The 21,868-nt window shown below is 35.5% G+C and overlaps 1 protein-coding gene across 2 annotated transcripts in view; it reads left to right on the top strand.

The window, feature by feature from the left end:
- Positions 1-21,868, top strand: part of Taok3 (TAO kinase 3) — a 171,112-nt gene that overhangs the window by 92,016 nt on the left and 57,228 nt on the right. For both annotated transcript variants that reach the window (XM_013141872.3, XM_013141873.3), the window contains exons 4-11: positions 30-101; positions 633-734; positions 4,288-4,333; positions 5,214-5,310; positions 7,815-7,928; positions 9,256-9,347; positions 19,650-19,743; positions 21,369-21,450. In XM_013141872.3, coding sequence (XP_012997326.1) covers positions 30-101; positions 633-734; positions 4,288-4,333; positions 5,214-5,310; positions 7,815-7,928; positions 9,256-9,347; positions 19,650-19,743; positions 21,369-21,450 — 699 coding nt within the window. The remainder of the gene's footprint in view (positions 1-29; positions 102-632; positions 735-4,287; positions 4,334-5,213; positions 5,311-7,814; positions 7,929-9,255; positions 9,348-19,649; positions 19,744-21,368; positions 21,451-21,868) is intronic.

The raw sequence follows: 21,868 nt of genomic DNA, 5'->3' as shown, positions 1-21,868 counted from the left end.
TTTTCTTTTTTTCTTCCCTTTTAACACAGGCCACAAATGCTCACACCAATGAGGTGGTGGCAGTTAAGAAAATGTCATACAGTGGGAAGCAGTCACATGAGGTAAGACAAGACAGTTGTATGCCTCAACTGACATAAGTAAGTTAATATGACAGTGTTCTCACTACAAAACGATAAATGTTTGAGATGACGGCTATGCTAACTAGCTTGTTTGAAAAATTCACCAGATATATCTGTACTGAGACATTACACTGTACCCCAAAATGCATATAGTTATTGTGTGCCAACAAAAGAAAACTTTATCGTAAAAAGACATTCATGATATTTTTAAACACTTCTTTATCACATCTCTTTTTTTCCCCTTCTTTTGGAGTATATAGTAAAAGTTGCCAGTATTTCAGCTCAGTCACCTGTTTTCCACCACAGAATGGAGACACATGTAGTGGTTTTAATATCTAGTGACAAATTTGCATTTAAATATACTCAAAACTAAAAAAACCCACAAGTTTAGATAGTTTCTTCATTGCTATGTACCTCATATCAATTTAAGAAAACAGAAAGTATATATGTACTTGATGATAAAATATTATTTTCACTTTAAATATTAAAATGTTTCTTCTCTGATGTCAATAGAAATGGCATGATATTCTTAAGGAAGTTAAATTTTTACGACAGTTGAAGCACCCTAATACCATTGAGTACAAAGGTTGTTATTTGAAGGAGCACACTGCTTGGGTAAGTCAAAGAACTTCTATTATTTTTTAGTTAAATGTTTTTATATTATTTATTTGAACTATAAAATTATCAGTCACATTTCCTATCCCATTTGACTTTTGTTATAGATATTTGAAAGTTGTTAATGCTTCAGAGCGTGTCACATGATGTACATTTGTAAAGTTAAACATGATGCTTAGCCTATTAGAAATTTAATTCTATACTCAACAAAGAATTGATAAAAACATCATCTTGTAGTGTGCCTTTTTTTTTGTACCAGAGATTGAACTCATGACCTCATGCTTGCCAGGCAAGCACTTATGCCACTGAGCTAAACCTCCGGTCCATAATGAGCTATTTTTAAGAGAAAACGGCAAGGCCTTTTATTCTCATTCTAGAATTTTTATATTTGTCATTTCTCAGGTGGCATTGAGCTGCAGCTGCATCAGTCTTGTGATCACAAGGGTAAATGTCCAATATTATACAGACTATATTAGTACCATAGTACCCATGGGGACGTGTGTTGCTAGACCCCTAGTGGATATCTGAAACAACAGTGCCAAACCCATTATGATTTTTCTCATATGTACATGATGAGGTTTAATTTTTAAAGTAGGGGCAATAAGAGATAAATAGTAATTAATAATAAAGCAATTTTAAAAATATACTTCAAGAAAATTGCCATCATCAGTACTTTTACACTTTGGGATCATTATTAAGTAATATTTGAATTACTTGAACACAAATGCCCTACCACAGTGCTATCATAGTTGACCTAATAGCCAAGACAGCTACTGAGTGAGTAATGAGTGTGTAGTATATACGGGTAGATACTCTGAACAAAGAGAACTGACAGAATAGGACAATGAGAGATTTCCTGATATACAGCATGGCACATAATTTAAAACTTGTAAATTGTTTATTTCTATAGTTCTCCATTTATTATTTTTGGACTACAGTTGACTCCAGGTAACTTAAGCAGCTGAAATGAAACTGTGGATAAAGAGAGACTACTGTTAGCTATGATGTTTAGTACATTAGGTGTATTAATGTATTATTGACAAGATATTTTCAACTCATGGTGGGTTCATCAGGCTATAACCTCAATGTAAATCAAGGAACATCATTTTTCATAATTTGTATGTTCATCTTAAGGAATATGCATATTCGGTTACTCAATTTTGAAAAACCTAGAAAAATACGTAATACAATTTAGAAATGTTTCCATCGACTTGGTTAAAGAAGCCAGGCACAGTGGCATGCTCCTGTAGTCTCTGCTACTCAGAAAACTGAGGCAACATGATCCCAAATTTGAGGCCTTAGCAAGATCCCATCATAAAAAGAAAAATGTTGTTGGTTAAAGAAAAAAGTAGGAGCTAAATATAATAAATATTTACTTATAGGGGATCTCTGTTCTCTCAGTAAGAAAAATAAATGTTTGTCAATCTGTTTTTTGGTGTGTGTCAGTCTAACAATAGTCTTTCCTTATCCACAGTTTCATTTCAGCTGCTTAAGTTATCTGCAGTCTTGTAATATTCTGAATTACTTCATTAATGAAAAGTATTTAATGTGTAAATATGTTTTCACATTAATTTTTTAAAATAAAAGAAGCCAATATGTTGATAATGGCTATATGCAGTTGATTATAGGAAATTTATTTCATAATGAGCCTGTGCTAGTTTTATCATATGTGTGTGTGTGTGTGTGTGTGTGTGTGTGTGTGTGTGTGTAGTACAGGGGTTTGAAGCCAAGACCTTCAGTCAAGGTTATATTCCCAACTCTTTGCAGTCCTTCTGCCTCAGTTTCCCCAGACTATTGAGATTACAGGTACGAGCCACCATACCTGACTCCTGATCTATTTTTTTGAGACAGGGTTTCACTAAGTTGCCCAGGCTAGGCACAAATTCGTGATCCTCCTACCTCAACTTCCCACAGTTCTGGGATTCCAGAAATGCTTCCATGTGCTGATTTTTTATAATAATAATTTGGCCCAGCATAGTGGTACACGCCTGTAATCCCAGCGTTTGGGAGGCTGAACCAGGAGGATCACCTCGAATTTGAGGCAACCTGGACAACATTATGAGTATAATTCAGGCCAGCCTGAATTACATAGCAAAGCCTTGTCTTAAAAAACAAAACACAAAAACAACAAAAATCTGTTCATATACAGTCATGTCATTTTTTGAAACATCATCAAAATTTTTCAAACCCTTAATTCTGGCCTGAATTTCTTGCAACTCCATATTCTGAAGCTCTATTGGCCCCAGTCTCTCATGTCCAGCAGTGACGCTCTCATTACATGGGCACTCTTGTCCAAGTAGCCTGTTTATTACAGCACACTATGTATCGAATTATGAAGATTCATATGAGGCACAACAGTGTCCACTCGTCAAGTGTGCACATTATTCATGTGTTGTGTCTGTACTCTGGTTGGTCATTCAGCAATAAGTCTGGAATTTATCTGTTTACATAGGTGTTCACCTCTAGTCCAGAGATGCCTGCTTAGATATTTACAAATATTTGATTATAATTTATATTATTATTTATGTATTAATGTCAATATTTATATTTACTTATATATTAATATTACCATATAATCAGAATGTCTGGCATTTGTTGCAATGGAAGTACTAAATGTGTCTGGCTGGCTGACAGTCTTAACTGAGATTTATTTGGGGGGTATGGATTATATTTAGACCACCTTGAAAAATCATGCTAAGGCTTATTTTCTGGTTAGGTCTTATTTTCAGAGAAATGCAGCATCTGGATATCCAGGGGAGTAAACTAAGTATTTGCTCATTTTTGGTTTAAGAAAGCCTTCCAAGATTGTACTGGGATTCCAGAAATATCAACAGTATAATAATACTGTACTGTATTATAGAAATGTTTTAGAGGTAAATTAAAATATCTCATGTCTCTCAGGGATTCAAAGTAATATACATAGCAGGTTACATCTTTTGCTGAGTTCCAAACAAGATATGTCCCTTATTTAGAACTTCTATGAAAATAAGGATTTACTACTTACAAGGTTATATTTGTGTTTTGTTTTTTATGGTGCTGAGGATTGAAACAGGATCTCATATGGTTTATTTTATTTAATTAGTATTTTCCGGTGCAGATTTTACTGGATCATGTTTTTTTTTAATATACTTCTAAGTTACAAAATTTAATTTATGATATAACCTAGCTATGTATAACCTAGTCATTTTTTTCTTTCTATGATATTTTATTTGTATGATATAACCTAGTCATTTTTTTCTTTCTTTTTTTTTTTTGGTGGGGGGGATCAGGGATCGAATTCACAACCTCATGCTTGCCAGGCAAGCACTTAAGGCACTGAGATAAATCCCCAGCCCCTTTAAGTCTTTTCTAAAACAAGATAGTGTGGAAAATCATAAATAAAGAACAAAAACTGAGATGTCACAAATTATGAAAATCAATTAGTGTCAGCAACCACAATAATACAAATTCAAGAGGATCAAAATATTTGTACTCTTAGCATTCTTGCTTCCTTGATAGGTTGGCTCCAGCAGCTTTTATTAATATTTATTTTTCTTTAAAAAATCTTTTACAGTTGGTGATGGAATATTGCTTAGGCTCAGCCTCTGATTTGTTAGAAGGTAAGAATGAAAGCACTCTACCCTCTCTCTGTTTTACTTTACTCAGAATGTTTGTCCCTTGCATTACAACGCAGTTTGGGCAGTCTAGTTGGGTGATAACTTGGGCTTAAGGATTGTGCAACTTACCTCTGTGAGTGTTACCAAAAGTATCTGGGAAATGGTAGCAGCTTTCCTACAGTGTAGTTCATGGTCCATCTAGGTCAGATATTGCTTAAACATTTGGCTAATGTGATGTGATATGTGTAGCCAAAAACATCAAATTCATGTGTATGGATGAAAGAGGGGTTAGTGCTATCAAATTATATTATATTCAGCCCTTTCCGATATCATGGCTAACCATGTGTCCTCTGGAAATTCTGTCACAACAGAGGCTATGTTAAAAATTTGTATTAAAGAAAGTCCAAAATCACCCTTGATCTTTGAATGGAAATTGCTTATTAGCCGTTTTTACAAATAAGAAAACCTGTAGTTAGAGAGGGTAATTATAGAGGACTTTTGGCTGAGAATTATGTGACCTAGAATATTGCAGGAATTTAAAATGTCAAAAGGGACTAATAATTTTAAGCCTGGCCAGCTGAAATCACTGTGGTAGTACTGACTTCCACTGATAATTAAAAATTCTTCACTTAGTAACTATTAGACTTATTTTGTTTTGTTTTGAAGTGTTGATTTGTTTTGTTTTTATATACTTGGTTTTCCTGTTACCTAATCATTTATTACTATTCTATAGAAAATACATATCCTATATATTTAGGTGAACATATTACCAAGTTAGCATTTGAGAAACTATAATTTAGTCTGGTATAGCTGTAAAAAATAATAAAAACAGGAATGAAACTGATCATTATTCCTGATCTTCCTCCTCCACCCCCTTCCTCAGTTCATAAGAAACCACTTCAGGAAGTAGAGATTGCTGCTATAACTCATGGTGCCTTACAAGGGCTGGCCTACCTACATTCTCATGCATTGATTCATAGGTAAGATTAGAGACCAGTTTCGTTTTCATTTCAGTTACAAGACTTTCTATTTCAGGAACCTTGGAAATTAGTTCATGCTCCAGTTTTCAGAGTGCCTAAGGATTTATGGGAAGCAAACAGATTGCTGCTGCTCCTGGATATAAAGACTAATATTACCAGAGTTAGGTTGCATCTCCCCCTGGTCTCTACCATGTATCCACAAAAGCACACATCCTCTCCTTCCATAGGTAACTAGCCTCCAGGCTAAGTGTTGCAGGGGAATTTAAAGAAGGACCTAGTGACCTTTTCATCAAGAAGAAAAGAAAATTAACTTTTGTGTATATTTATTTCATAGTTGAATTTCTTTTCCCTTTACTATTCCATGTAACAAGTTACTTCTATACAAATAGATACTGATTTCTTAATTTTCAATCCAATAATCCAGAGCTTTCTTCTACATTATATGTTCTTTTCTCTTTAGGGCTGTGGATGGAACCCAGGGCCTTATGCGTGCTAAGCATGCACTCTAATACCAACCCACATCCCCATTACCCTGTCTTGTATTTCCTGTACAATAACCCACTCTCCTGTTGCTAAATTTCAGCAACATCCAGGAGGAGCAGCAAACTGTTCACTTCTCGTAAATCATCCTTCCCAACTCCCTCAACTAACTTCTCTAAAAAAAGGTATTACCACTCTTTTTTTCTCTCAGTAAAACACTCCTAACAGTGACTTTAAAGTGTGGTGGGAGAAGTGGAATATTAGATAGATATGAAGGACATAAGATGGCTCACAAACAAAAAGAAATACTTGGCCTTTGTTAGGAAGAAGCGAAACTATTAGATCATAATTCTCTCTTTTCCTTCTTTTAATCACCAGTTACTGAGGCTACAAAAGCAGAACTTCCCTAAGACAGGCACACCAAATCCTGCCTGGAGTTCTGCATATTTATAAAGAAGATGAACAATGACAGACTGGGTGTGGGTCAGTGGTAGAGTTCTTGCCTAGCATGTGTGAGATCCAGGGTTTTATTCCTAGCACTGCAAAAAATAAAGAAAAACAAAACAAAAAATTAAAATAAAGAATGAACCCAATAATGTCTAATAAAATTTGATTAAACACATTTACATAATATCTATGGATTTGACATCTTATTTTAAAATGTGTTTCTTTGGTACCAAGATGTTATTACTGAATGCCAGCTTGCTTCTGATGGTTTGCATTTACTATAAGCCACAGTTCAGTTTTTTGTGTCTATTATGTAAATCTACACTTTGACTTACTGTTTTACTCTGCATAAGACATTATCTGCTTTAGTTATAAAATAAATTTTAAAAGTTTTTAAATGTTCTTTAAATTTAAAAATGAATACCATGTCTCAGGTTTTTATTTTGATTTATGAAGTAGTTCAGTCTTCTTATTGAAAATAGAAGAAAAAAGATATTTTCCTATTGTAAAGACAAATAATGTTTTTTTTTTTAATTCTCTCTGCCGATGCCTAATATCATCACAAGGAAGGAAACTGAATTTTCAAGGGAAGTTTTTTAAAAGTTGTTTCAGAAGCATTTGAGCCTGATTCATTTTCAACTTGACATAAGTTTTTCTCATTTTCTCCACCTTATCTTTCCACGGCCCATCAATGTATATAGTCCATGGTTCTTAGTACTCATTACATCTCATGTGCTTTTAAAAAATAATAGAGGCTATATCCACATCTTCTCATTCTAAATTATCATACTGAAGGATGAATTTTTAAAAATTGTATCTTAAGAACTTTTACTGCATAAAACATCTAATATTGTTAGTATTAACCACTTGCAATTCATTGTAGTAATACAATAAAAATGCAATTTTCTAACCCCTAATCCTTGTTTGTTTTGATCTTTCAGGGTCTTCTTTTTACTGTACAGTGTTATTTTTAAAATAACACCTTCTATATAACATGTACCCTCAAATGCCTTAGAGTTGCATTTACAATTAAAGGCAGAGAGAAAGGGTCACAGGCAAGAAAGCAAAGGTATGTGTGTAGCTGAGGATTGTTGGTTAGGTAGTCAATACAGAGCCATCACAGGTTTCTTTAGGTTCCAGAAATGTCATATTAATTTGGAAGAAAAAAAGAAAAAGGAAAAAAAATTGGAAGAGAAAATAAAAGGCAGTTGTAAATGGCACCAGTTTTCTCACCACAAAGAATATTGCTAGTGATTGGATTTAGCACTTACGAACACATTTTTTGTAAGTATAACAGCTGAAGAGGTCCCTTACCTGCCATGTTTGCCTTTTTTCCTCACTTTTTTCCCTCTCTCTGAAGAAAGCTCTACCTTTGAGTAATTAGTATGACCTACTTGTAAGTATACCCAGGAATCTGGGCCCACTTACATCATGCGGTAATTATTAAATCCCCTTCTGGCTATCTGAGCAAAGTTTTCTTTTTAAATAAACTTTTTGTATTATTAATTGCATGCTCTGACCTATTCCAAAATCAGAATTGAAAAGCAATTTTCTAACCCTCTTATTTTTTCCTATAGGGATATTAAAGCAGGAAATATTCTCCTATCTGAGCCAGGTCAGGTGAAACTCGCTGATTTTGGATCTGCCTCAATGGCTTCTCCTGCCAACTCCTTCGTGGGTACACCTTACTGGTATGTAGAATTAGAAAATAGGACACAGGTTTAAAATGTGCCTACATGAACAAGATGGCATTAGTTTCATTTTGTTTTGTTTTTTGACAATGTCTTAGCAGTGTGCCTCAAAATGAGATTTCACTTGAGAAGGTTAGAAAACTCATTAGCAAAATACAGACACTCTGACTTAGTATAAAACTTAACAGTGACTTCAAATTGTTCGATAAGGTTGATGTCACTGTGTGTAAACTGAGCAGGATTATCAACTCACTGACCAAGCTCGGGTTTTAGATTTCATTTGAGGTTTCTTTTGAACTTTTCTCTTGAGGCAAGTCTCTAAGAACAAGGGATCTTCTTTAGCCTTCTTTGGCTGGCCAACTAGCGTAAGTGTTACCTTCCATTGAAGGAAATCCAAGTTCCTGTCTTTGTTCAGTTCATTTAACTTTAAAGTTGTTCCCCGAGCCTATTCCAGAATCCTTTTTTATCTTCCCTGGATACTTTGAATTTTATTACATCTTAGAAAATGACTTACATCACTGGAAAATTACCTACCTACTAAAATAATATCACCTGCTGTTTGAATTTTACCCCCTCATCACCAGATAGATTTACCAAGCAACTGCGTACACGCAATAGTAGAATATAGTTCTGTCCACAGCACATAAACTGATAGGATTCCTGCACTGTAATGAAAATGCATTGTGGACAAACAAGTAAAGTGACATCTGTTACCATATCCTAATTTCTTTTGGTTTTTTTATTGTTGTTTAGTAAGTTATGCACGTATCTTTGAGATAGTTGAGAACTTTGCTTTATGTTGTGCTGTAAAATATTTTTCATGTTGTTTGAAATAATTTGTTTGTATTTCACATATATTAATCCTTGTTAAGTGTATATAAGGTAACCATTACAATTTTTTTGTAATAGTTACAAATAGTTACAAAATAAATTTTAAAAGTTTGACTTGAGTGTACAAATTGATATAAGAAGTATATAAGGGTTCATCAAACTCATGACCTCATGCTTGCCAGGCGAGTAAGTGCTTATGCCACTGAGCTAAATCCCCGGCCCTACAATTTTATTTTATAGATGAAGAAAAGTAATTTATGCAAGATTAAACCAATACTAAAGGGTAAAACCAGAATTTATGGAACATAATGTATCATTTCATAGTGAGTCTTCATTTCACTAAGTACTTTTACACTTTGGTGTTTTCAAAAATGACCTATGTAAGAAAATATCAGATAAACTTTTTGAATATCCTTTAAAATAGCTGTTTAATCACATCACTTTAGAAGTTTTGTTTCTAATTAACAACTTGAGTTTTGCATATTATGTTTGTTAGGATGGCTCCAGAAGTGATCTTAGCCATGGATGAAGGACAATATGATGGGAAAGTTGATATTTGGTCACTTGGGATCACCTGTATTGAAATGGGTGAGTAAAGAGTTATTTTAATTATATTTTTGAGAATCACTCCATATAACCATCAATTAACTCATCTAGCTATTATTTAATGAATGACTGCTATATGTGTATCAGAGAATATGAATTTATAGATCTTTTATGTGTTCTTGTATAACACAGATTACTTTCTCCCTGTTTTGTTTTCATGCTATTAACTTAATTGAAGGAATTTGAGAAGATATAGCAGTTATCAAACATGAAATATAATAAGTATATGCTAATATTTGAAAAATAATTCTTTATACTGTGAGTGGTAATATATATCCTATCTTCATAGTTGTATACATTACCTTAACTTATCCATCAACTCTTGTTAGTTAGTAACAAGAGTAGTAAAACAGTACTAAAAGGCTTATCAAACGTCTAACTCTAAAACTTTATTTGAGGGAGCTGGAGATTTAGCTCAGTGGTGTAAATGCGTTCCTGGCAGGCACAAGATCTTGAGTTCAATTCCCGATACAAAAAAAAATATTTGACCCACAAAGAGTACAGCCTCAGACAATTTCATATGAGAAGATAAATCTATCTTAAAGTTGTTCTCAAAACTTTGTTATCTAAAACTGTCTAAAATGCCACAAAATCTCTTCTCTGATTCAATATATTTTGAACTTTAATATACATTAAAATTGTCAGGGATTTACCTCAGCAGCATAAGCCCCTGCCTGGCAAGCACAACGTCATGAATGTGAGCCCCAGTACCAAATAAATAAATAAATTACACACACACATATCCTCTATCCAGTGGCATATTAGTAAATTTAGCAAACATAGGTCTTGATGGTGGGATTGACCCCTGATTTGCAGCATTTTCAATTTTCAAGGTTTAAATACTTCCTCTGTAACTAATTTCAAACTACCAGTTTGACTTCCTAGTCATGGACTTGAGAGAAGATGTGCATGATTGGCCTTTGAGATCCAGGATGAGCTGGCTCATAACACTGCCATTGTTTACATATTTTGTAAATTTTAAATTAAAAGCATTCAACTTTTAAAAATCATGTTTTAAAATTAGTTTATCTAATTTTTGTTAGTTGCTTTGGTTTGCTTATTGAGACAAAGTCTTATCGTGCAGTTCAGGCTGGCCTTGAACGCACTGTGTAGCCTAGGTTGGCCTCAAACTTACAGTGATTCCCCTGCCTCAGCCTCCCAAGTGCTAGGGTTACAGACATGTACCACCACAGCAACTGATGATCTGGTTTGTAAACTTTAGGTTTAAGTGTTGTTTAATTTATTCTTTTCTGGTTCCAAACTGATCCTGTAAGAATTTCTTAGTTCCAGTTTGATTCTCAAATTATAATTTTCTCTTTATCAAAACATCTGGCCTACAAAGAGAATTGGAATACTTTCTGTTATATTTCCAGTTAATCATTGACCCTTTCCAACAAAGAAAAATATGATAAAGACACATAATTTGTTTGAATATCTTTTTTCCATAAAAAGGTATTAGGGGAAAAAAACAATTGAAGGGAGAAAAATTGAATATTTATTTAATTTCTCTGAATTAGGTAACAGACTCACGTGGGTTGGAATTCAAAAAAAGGCCAAGCACAGTGATGCAGGACTGGAAAGGCTGAGGTGGAAGGATTGTGGCTTCCAAGAGTTCAAGTTCAGCCTAGCAATATGGCCAGACACTCTTATTTTTTTTAAATAAAGAGTGACCTTCCACCATTGGCCCTGTCCACTCAGTTCCTATTCAACCCCATGGACACACACAGAGAACCACTGTTGTTAATGTCTCATGTGCCCTCCCAAAATTTCTTTTTGCATATACAAATATGAATATGTACTTTTTTCTTTTTTGGTACTTCATATTGAACCCAGACCTTACGTATTTTCTGCCTGTATACCAGCCTCATATACTTCTTATATTAATTTGCACACTCAAGTCAGCATATACTTGAAGTTCCATACTTCAGAGGGTCACAAGTCCAAGGGTAGCCCACCCAATTCAGTGAGACTCTGTTTCAAAATAAAAGATGGAAAGGACTGAGGGTGTGGTTCAATAGTAGATCACTTGCCTAGCACACATGAGGCTCCAGGTGCAGTCGCCAACACTAGAAGACAAACCCATAATGACAAATATGATCACTTTTACTATGTAAATTATAAAGTTATATAAAGCATTAAAATTGAAAGACAAACCATAAACTGAGAAAAGATAGTTGCAGGATATCTACCCAACAGTCTCTCAGCATTTATAAAGAAGTCTTAAAATTTTTGTATCAGAAAGAAAAAGCCAAAACAGCCAACAGAAAAGTAGAAAAAGAATATGATACATTTGGTGAACAGGAGACCTAAATAAACAATGAACATCACGAGCTACTCAGCCTTAGTAATTTGAGAAATGCAATTTAAAATTATTTTATATGTTTTATATTGACAAAAGTTTTTAAGTCTAAGGATAGTAAACTTGGAGCAGCAGCTAAGGAAATAATTCATCTTCCATTTATAGGGACATAAACTGATAAAGCCAATCTGAAGTGGAAAGTGGCCACAAGTCGTAAAGCTAGTGAGGAGAAATCCCCATGACCCCCCGTTTCACTTCTAGTAGACCTCAGGGAAATGTTTTTGCATGTACACTGGGAAAAGTGTACAGTATGCAGCCATGTATGTAGTAGTCAGAAGACAACCTAGATTCTTATCCAGAGGAGAGCATGCAAATAAATTGCGGCATATCACGTGGTGTCTTTAGAAGATATGATCTAGAGGGCTGGGGATTTAGCTCAGCAGCATAAGCGCCTGCCTTGTAAAGCAGACAGTCGTGAGTTCGATCCCCAGTACTGATAAAAAGGAAAAAGACAAAAAGAAAAAAAAGAAGATATGATCTAAAATACAGTGAATTCTGCTACTGAGTGCCATCAAACAGCAAGGCAGGCTGGTAAAAACATTATGCTGTGTCCTCATTCACAAGATCTGGCACCATGTGACTTCTGGCTCCTCTCCAAAGTCAAATTGCCCATGAAAAATAAAGCTTTTAATCAATTCAGGACACCAAGGCAGTCACAACAGCACAGTTAATGACACTCACAAAAGAGGACTTCCAGAACTGCTTCAGAAAGTGACAAGAATGAGGGAATAAGTAGTTTTAAACAAAGAATATTTTGAGGGACATTAATGTCTATGTATCTTTTACTGAGATAAACATTTTTAAAATTTAAACATTCACCATATTTTTTGGTTGCAGTTTATCACAGTTTAGAATAAAAATGATCCCCATGTTTCATCATGGATAAATATCAAAATCATAGTGTAAGAGTACTCAATGAACAAACAGATTTGAAAATTACTGTACCTTACCATACAGTATGATGCCAATTGTGAAAGTTTTATAAACACTTTTATGTATTGTTAAGAGTACACAACTGTGTACAAACATACCAAGGAAATAAAAGATATGATTCTAGAGTAGTACACTCTCTAGATAAAGGAAGAGGAATAAATTCATATCTATGTTCTTATTTTTGAGAAGAAAAAAGGGACTGAAACAAATACGGCAAAATAATATAAGTGATAGGTGTCTGTTATAATATTCCTGAGAATTTTAAATTAATCACTGCATGCTTCTTAAAAATAAATGTGCATTTTTTGCATGGGGGAACTGCTCTGAATGTTAGTTAGCAGGATAGAGTCAGTTTTAGAATTAGACACTGTGGATTTGAATGTTGGCTTCACCAACAAGAAGCTGGTAAGATCACCATGTATGGCTTCAACATCATGCCAGCAGACATTCAAGTAATTTTGGATGGAAATAATACCTCTGGGAGCTGTGTGACATGGTAATTCTGGCTCTGTGATCTTGGATCTCTTTTTTTTTTTTTTTTTTTTTGACCATTTTTTTTACTTCTCTAACCCTGAATTTTCTCACTTACTAACTGAAAATAAAAATGCATGGATCATAAGTATTTTCAGGCTTCAATAAGATAATATAGGTAAAGATTTAACATATTTCTTGGCACAGAACATATACTTAATAATAGCTGCTTGTACTCATACATCAAATTACTTGGTTTTTGCAATTTATACCTTAGCAAGTAAAAATGAATGAAAACTTTTTTATGCTGAGACCATCCATACCAGCACCTCCTCAGTTTTGTCTTTTTAAGAGGACATACCAGCTGAGTTGAACCTTACAACTAATTAGTGCCCAGCTTATGCAGTGTAACAAGGATTATACCCTTTCCAACCTTCTTAATGAGACCCAAAAAACCCAGGATGCTTCCTTTTATGATGACTCAAGATCATCATCAAATTAGTTTTTATACCATACTGATGTCATGGTGACTAAAGTTTTACACAACAGTTAAGATGCCAGGAGATATCTTATTACTTCCACTTTTGAGATAGTTCCTGGTATGCACTCATTTCCTAATTTTATCTTCTCATAAAAGTGAAGTGAAGCTGGGCATGGTTGCTCATCCCTATAATCTCAGTGATTTGGGAGGCTGAGGAAGAAGAATTGAGAAAGTTTGAGGTCAGCCTGAGCTACATAGCAAGAGCTGAGATGGAGGGGCATATGTATGTATGTAATAACATTCTGTCTCTCTCAGTATAATTTTGATTGTCTTGTATGAAATTATTTTCTAAATTAAAAGAAAGGTAGCCTTCTACTCCCAGCTATAATTAGTTAAAACTTCAAATTGAAAGGCCATAGATTCAAATCATGATGAAGAGCAGACTCTGAGTCAAACTCGGGTTCTAATTCTAGTTCTGACATTTCTTATTTATATAATTTTGGTCAAGTTTTTTGAAATTTGCATAAGACTGTCTACCTTCTGGAAATTGTACAGATTAAATGAAAGTATGGATTTAAGGTACTTATTGCTGTGTATGGTACACAATGTTTACTCGATACGTATTTGTCTTATCAGCACAATTTTAGGATATATGATTGTATTGATAAACTTTCCAACACTATGACCAAATATCTAACATACATAAGACAAAGGAGGAAAGGCTTTTTTTTAAGGCAGGGTCTCAGTGATCCTCCTGGCTCGGCCTCCAGAGTCCTAAGATTACAGGTGTGTGTATCACACCTGACATTATAGGCTTATTTTAGTTCACAGTTTCAGTGATTTCAGAGCTTGACAAGGATAGTGCCCCATGATATTATCACTCCCCCCCCCCAAATAAAACTCATCTCTAAACATATGAGCCTTTGGGAGAACATCTTTTATCTAAACCATAACAATGGTATTTCATTAAATTTTTTATCTATATTTCAACATCTACTGGAAACATTGGAACTATCATTAATAGTAACGTGTTGTGTACTTCAGTTGCTAAGGGAGTAGATCTTAACTAGTCTCACAAGGACAAAAAAAGAACTATGTGGAGTGACATTTATCAACGTATTGAGCACATTACACATGAATATCAAAACATCGTATTGTGTACCTTAAATGTGTACAATTTCTATTTGTCAGCCAATCAGATACATTTTTTAAACAGTAGTATGTATTTTATAAGTAACAAAATCTTATTATTGGTGACTTTTTTCCAAGTTATAGATAAAATAGAGATGTCTGTTAAATAGTGGTACATCTTACTGTTATGACATCTTAGACTGAGAGAAACATGACAGTACATCTTTAGTAAATATTCACAAATTTGTTCCCAAAAACATTTAAATTCTCAGGAATTATTTTAAAATTATGATATTGGTAATATAATGAGCATAAAAGAATCTCTTTGATAGCTTCATCATACATCTTCATTTTCCTAGCATTGCTTTTGTTATCATGCATGTAAAAGTTTGGTTTTTCTACATGAAAGAAAGTTAAATGGTTCCAGACACACCCTGAGCAATGACGTTTTTTGCATGTTTGAGGTTTAAAGAAATTTCAGATACAAACTATTTATTTCAAATTGTACCTTTAATGTTGAAATTACGTTGAAATTTGTGGATAGTGCCTGAATAGCTTGTTTTCCTCTCTTCTTTATGATATATGTCTTTTCTTTAATAGTGTAAATTTTAAATTACTCTATAAATGAAATTGCTAAGGTCATGACAAATCAGGATGATGGTAATGTTACTGCTCCTGCCCCTTTTCCAAAGATCAAGCTCTATAGATTGTAATTGGTAAAGCCTGTTTTAGAAATTATCTTCTGCTAAATTCGTCTTCCACTGAAAGAACTAGTTAAATGCATGAATCTTGGACACTAAAAAGGCCCAGTCACCAGATAATGTCTTTCAAGATTATTTCTAAGCCGGGTGTGATGGCTCACGCCTGCAATCTCAGCACTTGGGAGGCTGAGGCAGGAGGATTGTTGAGAGTTGGAGACTAGCCTGGGCTACAAAGTGAGCTCAAGGCCAGCCTGAACTGCATAGTGAGACTCTGTCTCAAAAAGACAAAAAAAAAGATTATTTCTAAAGACGTTAATCTGAGTGGTTTTCTCTGTAAACTACAGACACTTAGTTTACCAGCAAAGATCCCAGTGGAAACCAGCAGATGGTCCATGGGTACTGTATGGAATTGACCATGTTGAGAAATGAATTCTCTGAGGCAGATGCAAGGAGGGACATGCATGTCATTTTCTACCCCTGGAGTTAGACACTCATTATTTGTCCAAGAAGTGGATGCTGTGATGGCTTTTGAGAAGGAGAAGTTATATTTTGTTTTTGAAGCTACTGCTTGCTTCCTCTCATTTTGAAATGCTACTACTGTGTACCATAAAGTGCATGGTGTACTATGACCTAAGAAAAAGAACACAGGCTTGGAGTCTTATAGAATCAGGTTGAAATCTCAACTTAGCCTTCTGCTCTGAGATTTGGCTTTGATATTTTTTAGCCTAGCTGAACTGCAGTTTCTTCAGTTGGAAAACTGGAAGAGTAATACCTATTTTGCCAAGCGATTGTGAGAATTGTGAATAACATGTGACATGCCTAAAGCAAGCAGTGCCTGACACAGAGTAGGAACTCAATACATGGTAGTAATTATTCCAAGTTTTAATTATTATGGTCGTCCACCACGCTTTCGTAAGAAACCTTTTGCCATTTATGACGGGATACCCCTTGATCTCCCTTACAAAAATAAAACTTGCTCTAATCACTCTGATTTCGTGTGATTTTTGCTAAGCAGAGCAGTTTGCAGCAACTTCACTGAACTGACCTCTTTGGATCTTGATTGTGTGTAACACAGATGAAGCATCCAAAAGTTTTGATCATTGGCTCTAAGTTCAATAAAAACTACTATTTTTTCAATTGTAGTTAACTTAGCTTTTTTATGTTTGCACCATTTCATTTAAGAAAATATGGATTCCCTATTGCAGGGTAATAGGAGAGAGCACTGCTCGTTCCTTTTCTGCTGCCTATACAGAAAATCTATGTCAACTATTATATATTGTAGTAAGAACCACTGAGCTGTCTATAATGGGCCAGATAATAAGCCTTTTAGACTTTTCAGGCCATCATCACTACTAAGCTTTGTTGTCAGAACATGGAAGCATCCAGGGAAAATATGTTAGTGCACAGATGCGACTGTGTTCCAATAAAACTTTACACATACAGACTGTTTTCCAAATCAGGCTCCTCACCATCCTTTGCCAGCCCTTACTCAATAGTGCGTTGGCGTATTGCTGAGCCCTATCACCATGGCTCAGAGGACGCACACAGTGTACCTAGCAAAGGACTTGAACCTAGACAGGACCTTCTGAAGCCAATAATTAGAGAATGTTTCCCAGACCATGGAGCTCTGCCATTGTTGGAAGACTACTCCCCCTGTGCCTCTCTGCTAGAGCTGTTCTAACAACCTGTGGCTGGCTAACCTTGTCTCATTTAAAGGCAGAGCATTTGTTCCTGATAGACATTCTGGTCCTTCTATACATTTAAACAACTACTGATCTCATTGCATGGAGTTTTGTTCTCTTATTCCTTTCTTTCTAAATTTGTTTTCTTTGTTCTTTCCTTTTCTTTCCTGTGCAACTCAGTGTTGTTCTGAGCAGTTTAGATTCTTTACCTTTTGCCACCAAGAAGATTCACACTCACTTACACGAGCCCCAAGACTTGCTCTCTTCTCAGTCATTGATGGGACTGCTTGCTGCACAATGATTCTTTATTTGTAGACAAAGTTTCTTCTTTGCTTTTATCTGCTTTATCTTTATTCATCTATTTAGTAGGAGTTCAAGGCCCACAGACTAAGCTAAGTCATGTTCTCAGCCCTGGGAATGCAATATGAATACAATAGACATTGTTACTGCCCTTATGGTGTTTAGCAAAGAGGACACACATTCAATAAAAATTGCACAAATAATTGGAGCTGCAATATATGATAGAAAGGAAAAATAGAATTCACAGTGACAGAAATCTAACAGGAGACCGAGCATGAGAAATCAGGAAAGGCTTCCCTGAGGAAGTGATTGTAAGTATGTAAAAGCCCTGAATAAATATTTATTAAACTAATGCAGAAATAAAACTGTATCTGAGATAAAACCTGAAAGATTGTCAAAAAGTAGCAGAACCTGTTGTGGTAGTACATACGTATAGTAGTCCCAGTGAGCGAGGCAGGGGATCGCTTGAGTCTAGGAGTTTAAAACCATCCTGGGCAACATAACAAGAGCCCATCTCAAAAGATATGAAAAGAATTGTTCAGATATAGTTTAGAGAATAAAGGGAGAGAGGAGTCCAGACAGAGAAAAGTCTTTGGGAAGGACGGAGCGTGGTTCCTTCAGTGAGGCCAAAGACAGCATGAGGGAAGGGAAGCATTGCTTCGCAGAACTGGCCCCTGGAGACAGCCAGGGCCTTGTTGCTGGAGTCCAGCAGGCTGTTTCAGGACCTGGACTTTGGCTTAGGATGGATGAGAAGCCATTAGTGGCCTTACGATGAGTTCCTAATTCCACGTGGCTGTAAATACATAAAGTTGCCAAAAGGCCAAGCTCTAGAAACGTGCTAGAGTTGATCTGAAAAATAAAATAAACCTGAATGAGTTGGTTTTCACATCTACATTTGAAACCCTTTGTCCACAGTGCACCTTTTGAGTTTCACTTGACAGCAGTTCAATCACTGTTGTACTGGTGTCTACTTGGGAAGTGTGAATCATATCCTAGTGAGAGGCCAATGAGAAGTATTTGTAGAATGGAAGACATAAGCATTCCAGAGATCTCTACAGAGGTTCTAAGGTTCAGGTTATAAGTTATTGTTCTCTTAGAGCTTATGATTTAAGAGGAAAGGTGTGTATTTCACATAAACGTAGTAAGCAAGCACATACCAAATGAGAAGAATATCAAGAGTTCAATAAAGAGGTCTTTTATACCACCGGCGTGGGAGAATCCCCTAATAAGAAATGACTTAGTAATAGAGGGTGAGCTTAGTATGCCTGAAGCCCTGGGTTTGATCCCTGACCCAGAAAGAAAAAAAGGAAGAGAGAGAGAGAGAGAAGAAAAGGAGGGAATAAGGAAGTGGAAAAAGAGGGAAGGGGAAGATAAGGGAGGGCAAAGAAGAAAAGAGAAAAGGAAAAAGGAACAGGGGGTTGGCGGATACAGCTCAGTAGGCACTTGCTTTCCTAGCACAAAGTTCTGGGTTCAATCTCGAGAACAAAAAATAAATAAGGAAGGAAACAAATAAGATAGGTCAGACCCTTTTTATTATTCATTTATCCCCTTCTTTCTCCTCATGTCCCCCTTCCATCCTGTCCTACCAGTTTTCTGGCCTGGGTGAGCTGCTACACAGTGTCTATTGAAAGAAATTGTTATACATTTTATCTAATTAATGATGTTAAAGATATTCTAGTCCATAATATTTTTTATTCTAGTTTTCTGAATTGTTCAAATGAATATGTATTTTTTGTTCTTTCTTTTTTTTTTTTTTTTTTTTTTTTTGTCTTTTTCATTTTTATCGGTACCGGGGATCAAACTCGCAACCGCCTGCTTACAAGGCAGGTGCTTATGCCGCTGAGCTGAATCCCCAGCCCCTATGAATATGTATTTTTAAAATTAAAAAACCCATATGTCTGAAGAAATTCTTACCTGTTACGGGAAAACAGGCAAAGGCCAATCTTTTGAAAATACATTTACAAAAAAAAAAAAAAAGAAAAATTTTTCTGTCACTGTTTTGAAATGGATTCTCTTAGGAGCTTTGCCAGTGTGCATTAAGTGACCAGCAATTTCCAAATGGCTATCCTAGGCTGACCTTATAGATTGAAATATGTGGGTTACATATGTGATGATGACAGTAATGAGTTATGAATTTAGCGACAAAGCTTTGCTTATAATTCCTTATTTCACCATCTGCCCAATTTCTTTCAAGAACCATCTTAACGTGTTTCTTCCCTCTTCCAGCGGAACGGAAGCCCCCACTTTTCAACATGAATGCCATGAGTGCCTTGTATCACATTGCCCAGAATGACTCCCCGACATTACAGTCCCATGAATGGTAAGACTTTGTAATCATTTCAACTCTAAGAAAATCACCATAGATAATTGATGACCTCGTTAAATTACATTTTCAGTATCTGACCTAGAAAACTTTTCATTCCTTCATTGTATATCAATAGTGATTCCTTACAAGCAACAACTGCCTATTCACGTGCATATGTGCGCGCGCGCGCACACACACACACACACACACAATTATTTCTATCCTCACTATTGCTTATACCTGAAATCAGTAGGGAAGTGGCCCCTGCCTTCCTCACAAATATAGTCTCTTACATCCTAGTAGTCAAGTATAGATCATCTGCATCTCTTATCACTTCCCCCAGAGGTAAACTGCCTTCTCTGATTTCACTATTTTTCCACCTATCCTTTTTTTTTTTATGATGCGTGTATTTAAATGTGTTGGGAAAAAAATACACTATCTATCGAGAAGGTGTATTGCTTCTTGTTGAAAATTATGACATAAACTATTTAGACCACAGGAGATATAGAAAATGGGCCATTTTAAAAAAGAGTAAACAAAACAGAATTTTCATGCTAGAAAGTATTTGTGTTCATAAAACATATTCCTAGGTCCTCTGTCCTAACTTATGCTTCAAGTTTGGCTTGTGGGCGATAGAGATAACAACTGGTAATGATGAATATAGCCTTGATGCTATGAAAGTTGTTATCTTTGGAGAGAAAAAGTATATAAAACTATCATATATAAATACAATATTTATAATATATGTAAATTATCTTGGTTACTTTTCTTTCATTGTTGAGGCAAAGTACCTGATTCCCAAAGTGAAGCAAGGAAAGGTTGTTGCCAAACCTTCAGGTTGTAAAGATGTATGGTAACTATACAAAGCAGACATTTAATAGTATTATGTGATATGTGTCAGTGACCAGAGCATTACACTGACTGCATTCATTTGATTTAAACATCAGAATCTCTTACAGTTTTTGCAGGCTTCAATCCATACATACTTTGCTAGTTCAAAGGCAAGGTGGCATGGCTAAGGAGCAGCCATTCATGGCAGCTGTGAGTGACAAGAGCTAAAGGGCAAAAGAGAAAAACACGTCAGCTACTTACGCCTGGGCCAGTACAGCGCTCACACCACCAATCCCAGCACTAGACAATGGACCAGTCACAAACGCTAGACTCAGCTGCCTCCATGATTGCAGGAGGCTTAGAGGCCATCCAAACACAAATCATAATATAAATATATGTAGTATTTTTTATTTTCTGATATGCTAGTCTTTGACCTGACCTTACTACCTTGTTTTTTCCTTACTTCCTTATATGTAAATATGTATGTTTATGATAACTGATTTAAAGCTATGCCCACACTTATCCAGAGGACTCATTTTAGATACAATAAACTTCAAAACCACTCCGTTCTAGTATTCCAAAATATTAAATTTTTTAAATTTAAAAATCAAGGGGCCAAAGGTTTAGCTCAGTGGCATAAGTGCCACCTTGGCAAATGCAAAGTTGTGAGTTTGATTCCCAGTACCAAAAAATAAAAACTTTTTAAAAAAATTTAAAAATCAAACCTTTACCTTGAATAAAAATTTCTTATGTAACTCGAGTTCCCTACAGCTCCTCACTGTGTTTTCTCTCAATGTGTTTGCACACAGGACAGACTCCTTTAGGAGATTTGTTGATTACTGCTTGCAGAAAATACCTCAGGAAAGACCAACATCAGTGGAACTATTACGGGTAATTTTTCACATTTGTATTTGAGAAGATGGCTTTAAAATCACGTTGGGGAGAACCATACTGAATCAGTACTGTGGCAGCTCACCATGACAAACTGCTTAATCACAGTTCACCTTGTCAACCATCCAGAAGTGGCAGTAGGCTTGAGAATAGTGAAAGTATCCCAGAATCTGTGCTACATAGTCCCTACCTCCTTTTTTTCCTGCCCTATCCTTTTCTGACTTATAATAAACAGTATTTCTTCTCCTTGTTGCATGGTGATGTTCCTGTACATGAACTTTAATGTAGTGCTCTCCAGATAGTCTGCCAGTGGTTCAGATGCCACCTCTGCAATGTTGAGTTAAGTTGCTGCCAAACCTTCAGGCGGTAAACATGTATGGTAACTGTACAAAGCAGACATTTAATAGTATTATGTGAT

The sequence above is a fragment of the Cavia porcellus genome, unplaced genomic scaffold, assembly GCF_034190915.1.
Source record: "Cavia porcellus strain 051 isolate PalLab524CR breed Dunkin Hartley unplaced genomic scaffold, mCavPor4.1 scaffold_16, whole genome shotgun sequence".
Lineage (NCBI taxonomy): Eukaryota > Metazoa > Chordata > Mammalia > Rodentia > Caviidae > Cavia > Cavia porcellus.
Note: the sequence above shows the minus strand (reverse complement) of the source record. Positions and strands in the feature narration are given on the sequence as shown.